At 35.5% G+C, this 12558-nt stretch overlaps 2 protein-coding genes across 2 annotated transcripts; one reads left to right on the forward strand and one right to left on the reverse strand.

Annotated features, from left to right (window-relative positions):
- Positions 1 to 2500: 2500 nt before the first annotated feature.
- Positions 2501 to 8236, forward strand: LOC141717735 (two-component response regulator-like APRR1). Its single transcript, XM_074519923.1, has 6 exons — positions 2501 to 3474; positions 4008 to 4169; positions 4283 to 4416; positions 5066 to 5227; positions 5825 to 5924; positions 6625 to 8236. Exons 1-6 carry the CDS (start codon positions 3306 to 3308, stop codon positions 7506 to 7508), a joined length of 1611 nt encoding a protein of 536 aa, XP_074376024.1. The 5' UTR covers positions 2501 to 3305; the 3' UTR covers positions 7509 to 8236.
- Positions 8237 to 8354: 118 nt separating this feature from the next.
- On the reverse strand, positions 8355 to 11659 carry LOC141717736 (vesicle transport v-SNARE 13-like). The gene is made up of 6 exons (XM_074519924.1): positions 11505 to 11659; positions 11177 to 11287; positions 10630 to 10688; positions 10358 to 10543; positions 8991 to 9161; positions 8355 to 8744 (listed from the first exon to the last, which is right to left on the reverse strand). Exons 2-6 carry the CDS (start codon positions 11268 to 11270, stop codon positions 8586 to 8588), a joined length of 669 nt encoding a protein of 222 aa, XP_074376025.1. The 5' UTR covers positions 11271 to 11287; positions 11505 to 11659; the 3' UTR covers positions 8355 to 8585.
- Positions 11660 to 12558: the final 899 nt, after the last annotated feature.

Raw genomic sequence — 12558 nt, forward strand, 5'->3', positions numbered from 1 at the left:
TAAATGATAATTCCTGGGTGTAGAGCTGCTCCTTCGACGCCGCGCGTGAATCCCTCATGGCGGTTACGGTGTAGCTGTTGTGGGGTTTCTGCAAAACTACACCGGAAGGGGGTTTGAGCCCCGCGATCTCCGGTGTGAGAGTAAGAACTCGCTTTGGGAAAGATGAAGATATATATGAATGCAAGGTGGCTGTATGCGTATATGAGTGTATGAGAGTGATTAACCCCAAAACCTCTCCTCATTGGGCTATTTATAGCCCAAAGGTAGGGTTTAGGGGTTGGTACCTTTGAATCGTAGTCGTTGGTTCTGGGAGCGAAGAGCACCTGGCGCGGGGGATGCCTTACACGTGTCGGGATGAGAATGGCTGAGGAATGTTCTAAGGATCCTCTAACACGTGCCCTGATTATTCTCATGATTGATCAATGACAACTGTCTCTATCACGCGTTTTGACATGTGCCTCATGTCTGGGGCTTTGAAGGATTGAGTCGCTGGGAATCACTAGTCCGGGCTAAGGGTAAGCGAGACTGGATGGAGTCAGGAGTCTGATCCCAGTCCTTCTAGGAGCCATATGTACTATCAGCCAGTACAAATAATTATTTTAATTATATCAAAAAAATATACTCATTTCCATGCTGAATCAAATACAAGCGGATAGATGATAATATTAATCAAGTTCGTATTTGATATCATACTTACACGATTTTTAATCTAAAATGCCTGCATTTCAATAAAATGAAAATATTTAAAATTTTAAAAAATCAGTTTTCAAATAAAAACAATATATTCTTAGAGATAGAAATTCTATATAAAACATTTATGAAAAAAGTGCATTTTCTTCAAAAATGGGGAAAAAAGACTTTGAATCATAAGAGAAGTTAAAATATAGAATGGCCTCAATTATTGAAATGGGAAGGACTGAAAGAAGCCCAAAAGAGGGTCTCAAGTTGGGGCTAGACCCACGTGGCTGGGTTAAAGACAAATAAAAATCATAAAGTAAATACAGGTAGCCTTGTACTTTTACACTTTTTATGTAATGAGATTTTTATTTTGGGGTGACGTGGGCTTCTCTCCATCTCTAACCAAACTATCTGCCCCCCCCCCCACCCCCACCCCCACTATCTTGCGCCGCTACCCCACCCCCAAATGGTCACATATCCCGGGCCATTTCTAATGGAGATATAGATACCGATATTTTTATGACCTTTCAAATTTTTTTTGGCTACTCGAGAATATAAATTTATATTATTTAAGTCATCCAAGTTTTTCAAATTTATAATTCAAACCTCCTGTTATCGCAAGATAACAAGTATGTTCAAATCTAATCCAAATTTAGTGTTGTTTACTCTTAGCAAGTACCGTAATATGACAAATTTCGTCTTCAACTTTTTTTAAGAATTTTATAAACTTTAAATATTTGATATTTTTGACTTACAAGAGAAGTTCGTTAAAATAAAAGTTCAATACAATGTTAAAAAATATTATGATAAAATGTCTATTTTTAACCTTATTTCGGCCGATTCAAATCGATTTTTTTTAACCTGATAGATATTTGGGTTGAAAAAATGTTAACCTGATTTAATTGGTTTGGATATGGGTTTCGATATTTTTAAACCGATGCAATCCAACCCGATTAAAAATATACTTACACGTTAATTTATTAATTTTATATCTGTGAAAATGTTCAAACCTAATCGATACGCTCATTCATCCGTAACTTATAACATCGATACTGAATGTTTAAAGAATATGCCACTATTTTCGTTTATCGAGTTCAATATTTAAAAAATATTTAAAGGCTAAGTATTGTATTATCACTATCTTTTGGATGTTTAAGCCATATCTGACATAGATTATTGTCATATTTTATTGAACTATTTGCAAGTGTTTTAGATTTTGAGACTTTTCGCTTTATTTTATAATTGAGAGAATTGCATTTTGCACCCCTTATATTTGGCCAAAACTCAATTTTGTATACCTATTTTCATAAATTGCAGTTTGCATCCCCTAACTTTGAAATTCGCTTCAACATGCATCATTTTTGCCTATTTTTTTAGCCCAAATTGCTGTCTCCGACTCATCTTTTTTCTTTAATAATAGATTATATATGTTGTTGAAGACAATAATTTGGGCAAAAAAATTGACAAAATTTGGCAAAAAGGGTGCAACTTGAAATGAATTTCAAAGTAGGGGATGCAAACTGCAATTTATGAAAATAGGTATACAAAATTGATTTTTGGCCAAATATAAGGGTGCAAAATGCAATTCTCTCTTTATAATTATTAATCTTAGCTTCGAATATTTAGTAAACCGATCAAATCAATCCAAACCGATCCAAATCGAAGTATTACAAATTTTTTTGGGTTATAAATTTAAATCATTCAGTTTGGTTTGAAATTTTAAAAACCCGAATTAATTGATTTGGGTTGATAAACTCTATCAACCCGCCTAACCCGATCAGTGTATTCTCAACTCTCCTGCAAGCGCATGTTAGTCAACACCACTATCAAAAACCAAACAACAGAAGAACCTCAACTCATAATATTTTAGTTGCTGCAAACCAATACAATAAGCTGTTTTTTCGCAAAGTGCCAAGACCCTCATCACCTTCCTCACGAAAAGCTGGACTGATTTGCTCCTTGCTATCCTGCGCTTCACCTGCAACAAAATGAAAAATATCTTATTTACAATCAGGTCCACCTTCTAATTTTCATTACTTTCTTGTTCTTATGACTTTTGTTAATTCTTGTGTTTCTGGTGCTAATTATCTTTACTTTCATTTCTTGAGAATTCACCCTCAAGTTTCAGTCTTTCTATAACCCCACCTCACAAATTTACCAAAGATTCAATCTTTTTATAATCCCATCTCACAAATTCATGAAAGATTCAATCTTTTTATAACCCCACCTCACAAATTTACCAAAGTTTGAATCTTTTCATAGCCCCAGCTCATAAATTCATGAAAGTTTCAATCTTTTTATAACCCCAGCTCACAAATTTAATAAAGTTTTAATTTTTTTATAACCCCAGCTCCTAAATATAGTAAAGTTTCAATCTTTTTACAACCCCAGCTCATATATGAAATTCTTGAGAATGATTTGTACTGGTTGATCTGCTCTTGGTTTAAGTCCAATTTTTTGGATTTGATTTTGTGAAGGGTGTAAAAGGATTGTTAAAGAATTTTAGCTATGGAAGTTTTTTAGTATTGGCTGTGTTTGATTAGTATTTAGGGGGTTTGATTCATCTTTGGTGTTGTGAGGATTTGTGTGGTTGATTGTTGAGTTTAGTTGTTAGAATTAAGGCGGTGATGGAGAGGAGTGACATGGTTTTGAGTAAAGGCGGCGGCGGTGGTGGGAATACTGGAAAGGGAGGTGAAGGTTTTATTGATAGGAGTAAAGTTAGGATCTTGCTATGTGATTCTGATCCGAAAAGATTAGATGAGGCGTTTACTCTTCTCTGCAAATGTTCATATCAAGGTATAATGTTTCCATCCATATCTGTAATTTTTTTTTTGTGTGATTGAATTTCGTTACGTTTTAGCTCTAGCTTAACTTAGGAATTTGAATGATTACACCGAGATAGAAGGCAAGTGACTTGTCCCTTCTTAATTTAGTAGTTATGTCTTGTAAATACAGAATTATGCTTCTGAATGAAAAACTAACAAGAATTAAATTTAAGCAGTTCTTTAATCTATAGCTGTAATGAAAGTTTGAAATTTAAGCTATAGACAGGTAAATGATATGCGGATATTTTCCATAAGTAGAAATGATTTATCTCTTCTGCAAGTGAAAATTATGTCCTCATAAGGTTCTCTATCACTTTCTATTCATGTGCTGTCGACCTTTTCGAAAGAAATTATTCTGCTTGTGGGGAAATGATAATGTCAGTGCTTTATTCGCTTAAATTTCTTCTTTAACGAATATGACGTAGGGGGCAGTACCCCTTTCTGGTTCAAATAGTTGTCCATGTCTTAATGAGTGATTTGGTATTAATATAATTTTCTTTGCAGTCACTTCTGTGAGATCTCCGCGACAAGTTATTGGAGCTCTGAATGCTGAGGGGCCTGACATAGATATTATTCTTTCCGAAGTTGACCTTCCCATGGCTAAAGGCCTTAAATTGCTAAAATACATAACAAGGGATACCAATTTGCGGCGCATTCCAGTAATCAGTAAGCCTATTTTTACTAAACTTCCTCGAGTCTTTCATCTGGGCACTTGATTATAATAAACCATTTGAATTTAGAGAGTGATGCTTATCGTTGTACTGTTTTTTTGTATCAAGTGATGTCTGCACAAGATGAAGTATCTGTTGTTGTAAAGTGCTTGAGACTTGGAGCAGCTGACTATCTTGTGAAGCCTTTACGCACTAATGAACTCTTGAACCTGTGGACTCACATGTGGAGAAGGCGGAGAATGGTATCTAGTGCTAATCTTGTCACACAATTCGTTTATATTATAACATGCCTATTCTTAGAGATGCGACTATATATTTCGACTATATATTTCCATGTTTTGTGCTTCTTGAAAGTTGAAACAGTTGTAACGTATGCAAAAGTTTTTATTGCAATGTCTTGAAGGATTTTATTGGGATGATACGAAGTGATAGTAGAAAACCGTAAGAACCATATCTCTAGTCTAGTGTATATGTAAAATAGTTTTATTGCTTATATGTATATGTGTGTAGAAATCTTCCTCGTCACAATTTTCTGAATTGTTAAAAGCAGAGATGTAATTTGAATTGAGTCATTAGGTATAACTGTTTTCTCCTAGTCGGGGGCTAGGCTCAAATGTCATGCTTCACCAATAATATGCAGTAGAACCTAACATACGTGCAGACTACTTCGAGTTAGACTCACTGATTCCACATGTTCATAAGATACTTACGGCTAGGCTCAAATGTCATGCTTCACCAATAATATGCAGTAGAACCTAACATATGTGCAGACTACTTGGAGTTAGACTCACTGATTCCACATGTTCATAAGATACTTAGTGAGGTATCATTGACATTATTAAGTTATTTGGAATATCTCCTGATTATTATCATTTATTCTCTTGTGAACAGCTTGGACTTCCAGAGAAGAACATAGTGAACTATGACTTCGATCCAGTGGCATCAGATCCTAGTGATGCAAACACAAATAGCACAACACTGTTTTCAGACGATACTGATGATAGGTCCCGAAAGAACCCTGAACCATGTTTGTCAGCATATCAGGAAGATAACGTGAGTATGATTTAGGAAACAGTGTTATAGTCTTTAAGTGACTTGTCAATATACAATCAGTTACCTTATAATCAACAGTACACTGATAAAGGAAGCTCTCTATCTTGTGAGATTACTCGGAACTGCTGTAAACCTCTCACGTTATTTTTCTGGCTATTAAAACATTATATTGTAGCTGACATCATGTAGAGCCTTCATATTTTAGCAAATCTTACAGAAGTAGGTAGTGATAAATCATGAATCTGTGTATTTCTAGGTGTTTGCTATGCTTTCAGTCGTCTGTTCAATGTAACTCTCTTATAGCGATCTTTATATAGTATCATGCTCTTGTGAGAGATGGAACCGTATTACATAATTGTTGGCCATTGACGTGCTGTTTATAATTCATACTGTTGACCCTGTTATACATAGTGCAGACTCGTATAGAGGTTATCAGCATCACAGTACACCTTGATTCATATGATTTATCTAAAGAGAATATACAGTACTATTTAATCACTATGGAATCATGTTGTACTTGTGTTAATTACCCGATGCGCAGCTGCTGGCAGGTTTGGTTATACTAACATTTTTTTCTGGATTCCAAAAAACTTTCAGAATACAATAGCCACTATTGCTGCATTGGAGGCAACACCGCCTACGGATTTGTCGGCAGCATATTTCCCTGATCCACCAGTTGTAAGCCACCAGCAAAGAGGTGAGTGGCTTTCTGTGTTATCAATATTAGCTGCTCTCCCTTAGTTGCTTGATCGGTTCTACTTTATGAGCTGTGGCGAAGCATGTTGCACTGGTTTTACATTACTACTAAAAATGATTCTTTTGAATAGAACAAAATTGATTTATAAGAGTCGTACTATAATTTGAACTAAACAGTGGAGTTTTCTTTACTAATATACATGGTGTATGTGGCCTTGCAATTAGGAGACAGGGAGTTAAAACTAAAAAACATCTGAGATGAGAAATACACATGTGTGTATGTTTTCAATGCTTGTCAAATATAAAGGTTTTGTGAAAAGTTGGCAATTGGGGGCGTCCATATCCATTTCACGAGGACAAATGTGTTGTTTTTGGTAGCCGATGAGCCTAGTACTTCAAGAGAAAACATGTTTATACTGTTTTTTTGCTATTGTTGTCAAAAAATGATGCTGTCACTTTTTTTTACTGTATTGTATCAACAACAAGATCATATGTCTATTATTTTTTTAGTAGTCATTTTATATTTCCAAAGTCATTAATACCTCTCACGTGATAGTACCTAAATAATGAAAATAAGTGCCATGAAATAATCTAGAGATTTTTCATTTAACCATGATTTTTTAGTGTTCTCTCTTTAATCTTCATTTATGATGGTAAGATTTATATTTTTAATGTGCTATTATCCCCCAAAATGAATTCAGGCCCAAAGAAGAGTGAACTAAGGATAGGTGAATCGTCGGCTTTCTTTGCATATGTTAAGTCGGGCTTGCTTAAGAGCAATTCTCAAGTTGTTATTCCTGCTGATGAGAATCCAATTGAGCAGCTAAGAATTGAGAAGAAGTTTAGTACATGGAGTGGACAAATGTTTAATGATACACAAGGGGTCGTAGACAAAGAGACACACAATAATAATATCCAGATAGATGATCTTCCAAGAAGTAAAAGCATCCCTGTTTCTTTCTCCACGGACACGCCTTCTCCATATCAGGCGGATACATCTCAACAGAGGAACTCAAAGTTGGGAGAGTGCTCTCAAATGCAAATGCATGTCCCACATGGTTCACACCATGATATGTCACGGTTTGGACATTATCCTTATTATGTTCCAGGTCATATGAATCAAGTAATGATGTCAACTCCAACAATGTACCAGAAGGACTTGCAGGATCCGCAAAATACTGCTCCTTCAACTTTGTTGCATCAAAGCAATCATGTACCATATTGTCCTCCTCATATGCCAGGAGTGGCCCCATTCCCATATTACCCTGTTAATGTCTGCCTACAACCTGGACAAATGCTTGCACCACACCCTTGGATGAATTATGGAGGTTCTTCCACTGATGGGAAGCCGGGTAAAGTTGATCGAAGAGAGGCAGCCTTGCTCAAGTTTAGGCAAAAGAGGAAACAACGCTGTTTTGATAAGAAGATCAGGTATGTCAATAGGAAAAAGCTTGCTGAAAAGAGGCCCCGTGTGAGGGGCCAATTTGTGAGAAAGCTGAATGGGCTAAACGTGGATCTAAATGGCCACCCTACTTCTACTGATTTTGACGATGATGAAGATGATGAAGATGAGGATGAAGACTGAGAAACTGCCTGATCTTCCCCGTAGGATAATATACTATTGTTTGTATGGCAAACTGTAGTATCATTCCTCCGCATGATATCTCCTTATGCTAATGGTAATACTTTGTTTATCTGGTCTGCCGTTATATGTTAGATACTGCTGATGATGAACGAATGAACGTGGTTCCCCCTGCCGTTTATGTTAGATACTGCTGATGATGAACTTAAATCGCTTCTTCTTTGTTGGTACTGTGATCGCAACAGACCAAAATCAGATCGTGAGCGCAACTTATTGCTTCTGTTATCTTGAGCAACTGATTCTGCTTGCGCAATTTTCTGCCAGACCTCTCATACCAACATGGTGCAGAAGCAAAATAGCTCCAGGTCAACTGAATGACTAAAGGCGAAGTACTGCAGTTGTTACAGTCTCATTAATATCTTCCTTTACACCTCATAGATAGCCCATCTGCTAGCACCACAGTATGTAGATGTTCAATTCGTGGACAACTTTCTAGTATGATATATATGAAGTTTTGGGGGTGTTCCTGAGCAATTTTGAAATTGATCGTAGCCCATGGTTAAATACTTAGACTGTAGCAAAGTTTCTTGTTCAGTCCATTTGTAACATGTACCTATGTTTATCCGGCAGAGTATATATTAGTAGTAGGCCTATATTGCTGATAACATGATTCAGACAATCTTCTTGTAATATTTTGCTGTAAAATATAAATCGAAACTCCTTTCAGTGAATTGCTTTTGTTTAGCTCTGCTTGTGGTGGTAAATATAGCTTATTGGGCAGTTGCAAAGGCTATGTTAATGCCAGTGTTGGATGGCCTACTAGTAGGAGGCTCGGGATGGTTAAATACATACTTGAATGCACACAGCATCTATATTTGATAATTCCCAACAGTAATAGATTGTCACACTTCCAATAGATCGAATACAGATTCAAAAACAAACCACAAAGGTAATTTAGCCATTCTGTTGAAAGCTGTTGACATTGAACACTGAGGCCATATGGAAGAAGGTTGAAAGAAAGCAAGCATATTACAAAATAGTACACACATCAAATATGTATAATGATGCAGGGATGGGGTTTCAGTGGTGGCGGGTTAGCTTATAGTAAAGGATCAATATGATTGCAAGTACAAGCACAGCAATGATGGAACCAATGATCCATTTATTCTTGCTCATCCTTCTCGACATTGAGGTCAACAGCTTCTTGGTCCTGCTAATGTTGTCATCCACTCCATGAAGCTGCAAAAAAAAATATAACTTTCTAATCATGCCCAGCTTATTGTCTTGGTCACGTTTAGAGTCACAAAATCCCTCATGGGGGCATGAATATATACAGTATGTCCATCCTCACAGAACACTTTTGGTGAAACTGTGGAAGTCTGGACATCCATAAGGGTGAAACTGTGGAAGTCTGGACATCCATAAGGTTATCAAAGAAAATGGTGTATACCAATGAGCAAGTAAAACATATAGATGAAACTATACCGTGTTGTTGGCATGCAGCAGAGACTGACGTTGTTGGTGCAGATCATGAAGGATAGAAACACCAAGTTCCTCAGTTTCCAGCATCGTCCGTCTGCTTTCCTTGATTCTGCTGGTGGAATGGTTCAACTTCTCTGTTGACATTAATAACCTTCCTCTTTGATCAGTAGAATCCTGTCACCATTTCCCCACAACATTAGAAAAAAATCAAATAAAAATTACAGTGAAATTGGTCAGACCCATTATGGATCGTACATGGATTGTAGCTGGAGTTGACGGCTCCACTATAACAATCTAGCGGAGGAAAATAATATGAGAATGGAAAGATAACCATAAAGTCTATCCTCAACCCTTAAATCATCCAAACAAAGTTGCAACAAAAGAAAGAGGATCGGGTTTATATAGTTGCAGTTGTAACTTTCATTTATGTGTTTTGTTCTAGAGACATATTAAAAAATTGTCTGCAAGTACAACAATACATAATAATGCAACCAAACTTCATCTATCATAGAAGAGGTTTCATTGGTTGCAAAACAGATACCTTGAAGTGTAGCAGCTGGTGGTATTACACTAAGAAACAGTATGACTGAAGAAAATAACAAGATGTAAAGAAATGATATGCTTAATTTACAGCACCAGGATTCCTTGATGATATATCAACTCAACACAAAGACCACAACTGTTAAGGCATATAAGAGATCCAAGCTGCTAGCGAACTGCCTATACACCTTTGCTTGTAAGATGCCTGCTACTATTCTATCCTATGTCTTAATGCTTTGAATATTTTAAAAATTGTTACATCAATATTATGTTATCTTATTTATATAAATGAAATGAATTATAGCATCTTTTAAAAAAATATATATATATACAGGATGTACTATTAAAATTTATATGGGTACATGTAAAATCTTTATAAATGAATGCGACTGTAAATGGATGTTTAAAGATTGGATGTTTAAAGATAGCAAGCAATATCCATGGTTGATTATTCAGATGCCTAATTTGCCTAATGTACACCTAAGGTTGCCTATCCTAAAGGCGTCAATTACCCCAGAGTGGGCTGGGCACCTACCTATGATTTGCCTCCTTTCTGCTCAACGATGCCTTGACATTGATAACTATGAGATCAACAAATAAAAAGCACACAAAAATTTTCACTATGGATACTGGTCCAAGTGTTTGGCTCCCCAATATCTTGAACTTATGCATGCTTTTGGCTCAAATTAAGGTGTTATTCATGCCAAGCTTGATGGTCAAGTTGTTGACATGTGCACTTGACAAATAAAGAATCCAGGCAACATAAATCAAAACCAAGAAGTAAAAAACCAAAGTGATCTAGTTCAAAGACATGTACAGAAGAGAAGTACCATGTTTGCATCTGTCAATCGTAAATCAAAAAGTTCATCCCGTGCCTGAGTGGCATTGGCTGATGTGATCTGTTTAACTCCATTTTTCAAATTATTCAGATCATTCTTATATTCACGTAACTTTGCAAGCAGCATAGCCTTTACACTTGGTGGCAAACTCCTAGCCTCAAGGTCCATTTTACGAATCTAAACATATTCACACAAAATAGGCAGTTAGCTTAAAAAGAACAAAGTAGATAATTCAAGCACAGAAAGGTTCGTCTCTGCATTACCAATGCCTCAGCATCATCCAGTCCAGACTTTATTTCAGAAACTTTCTGCTTTTTCTGCTCTGTTAGAATGTTTCATAAGAAGAGGAAAATAAACATTAGTATGAGTAGTAGTATTAGTATAATTATACATCAAACAATAACTTCATACATGCTACAATTACGTTATCACAATCATACATTTATCTTAGCAAACCTTCAAACAAGCATACATTTATCTTAGCAAACCTTCAAACATCATTGTTAGAATACTAATATAAGATCCTGAAAATGGTCTTTTTTTAACACCTTGTGGTTTTACGATGACGGGTTCCAGAATCTTATATTAGTACTCTAACAATCATCTCTAAAGGGTAAACCAATCTAAACTTTCAAGTACCAAATCATCACAACGCTGAACTTAACAATTTTATCCCTAATCACATAGTCCAAACCAAACTAACTAATTTACCTCATAAGTTGTTACATTACACAAAACACTAAAAAACACCTCTATAAGTCCAAAAATTAGAGAATAAACATGTGATCAGTAAGCCAGATGATTTCTCACCTCCCTGAAGGAGAGCAGCAGAGGTACACTTTCGCGATAAACTCGAGGAAATGTCACAGTATTGCCTCTCATATCCTTCATACACCTGACTCATCTTGGCTCCTCAATTACCTTACAAAACCACCACCAAAGACACAACTTTTTAAGTTTAACTCAATAAAGTTACAAACTTTTTACAGATTACAGCAAAATTTGATCAATTAACGAAATTCAAACGTACATTTTGATCGATTCTTGAAAAAAGATTAGGAACAATAATTGAAAAAAAAAATAACTTTTAACAACAAAAATATGCATGGAACTGAGAATTTTAAAATGAAATGTATACCTGACTTGTGTAGGTGGGTGATTGAACATCAAGATTTCACGGCCCGTGTAATCGGAAACTCGCCGGAGGGTTGTCGGAAAAAATGCTCGGTGAGTATGTTTTTATTTTATTACAAGGGGTGCACCGTGCACGTAATAATAACGTTAACAAACTCGCTGTTAATAAAGCAACACGAAAAGTATAAGCGGGGAACCAAATCTGGTATTCACGGTTTTGCCATTTTCATTATTGTTTCACTTTAACATTGTGAGGGGAAATATTGATTTTGCATGATTATGAATTTATTTTTATTTATTTAAAATAAAAAAACAAGGTTGCTTTTCGGATAAAAATAAATTAAAACAAGGTTTCTGCTTTCTATAAAAATTTCTATAAAAATGTTCAAGTGTCAAGAATTTATTTCTTGTCGTCCTAGATTATGAGTCTGATTCTCGATCATCCTTAAGATGGATTATAAATTCGATTATCACTCGAGATTTCTGAGAATAGGTACTCACATTTGTAAATAAGCATAATTATTGAGAAAATCTAAAAATATAAAAAATTGTTAAAATTTGGAAAATGAAAAGAAATTTAAATATACAAAAAATGTCGGCACATAAATGGAGTTCAGTGATAATAACGCATAGAAAGTGAGTATACAAACGCACAAAATTGGTACCTAGCTGGAATCTCAAGTACTTTGGCCTGCATGTATTTGGATAGATGTTTGGTAAATTACCTGCTGTAAAATGTTGGCACGCCCGTTATAATCTTGGGGAAACAAATAAACTCGTTAAATGGATAATTTTGTGCCGGAAAATTATTCGATTACCAGGACTTGCTGCAAATGAATACTCCCTCTGTCCCTTTATATATTTCCTATATTGACTTCGGACACTATTTATACTAGGCGATTGCTATTAATTTACGTGTAATTTATAAGATCAAATATAGTCATGAGTGATCTCGTTGGATTCGTATTTATGAATATTTTAATATAATAAAAATTTTATATTTAATACTATTACGAAATTAAAGATATTAACAATAAAAAATGTGGATTAACAAACGT

This window comes from Apium graveolens, chromosome 4 (assembly GCF_009905375.1).
Source record: "Apium graveolens cultivar Ventura chromosome 4, ASM990537v1, whole genome shotgun sequence".
In the NCBI taxonomy this organism is placed as follows: Eukaryota; Viridiplantae; Streptophyta; class Magnoliopsida; order Apiales; family Apiaceae; genus Apium; species Apium graveolens.

What these genes read in the sequence shown, in the direction of transcription:
- LOC141717735 (XM_074519923.1), top strand. Translation starts at nt 3,306, where the DNA reads ATGGAGAGGAGTGACATGGTTTTGAGTAAAGGCGGCGGCGGTGGTGGG. An exon ending in TGTGGAGAAGGCGGAGAATG is followed by an intron (nt 4,417 to 5,065) that starts GTATCTAGTGCT and finishes TCTTGTGAACAG; the next exon opens with CTTGGACTTCCAGAGAAGAA. An exon ending in TGTAAGCCACCAGCAAAGAG is followed by an intron (nt 5,925 to 6,624) that starts GTGAGTGGCTTT and finishes AAATGAATTCAG; the next exon opens with GCCCAAAGAAGAGTGAACTA.
- LOC141717736 (XM_074519924.1), bottom strand. Translation starts at nt 11,270, where the DNA reads ATGAGTCAGGTGTATGAAGGATATGAGAGGCAATACTGTGACATTTCC. An exon ending in TGCTGCTCTCCTTCAGGGAG is followed by an intron (nt 10,689 to 11,176) that starts GTGAGAAATCAT and finishes ACATTCTAACAG; the next exon opens with AGCAGAAAAAGCAGAAAGTT. An exon ending in TGCTGCATGCCAACAACACG is followed by an intron (nt 8,745 to 8,990) that starts GTATAGTTTCAT and finishes TTTTTTTTGCAG; the next exon opens with CTTCATGGAGTGGATGACAA.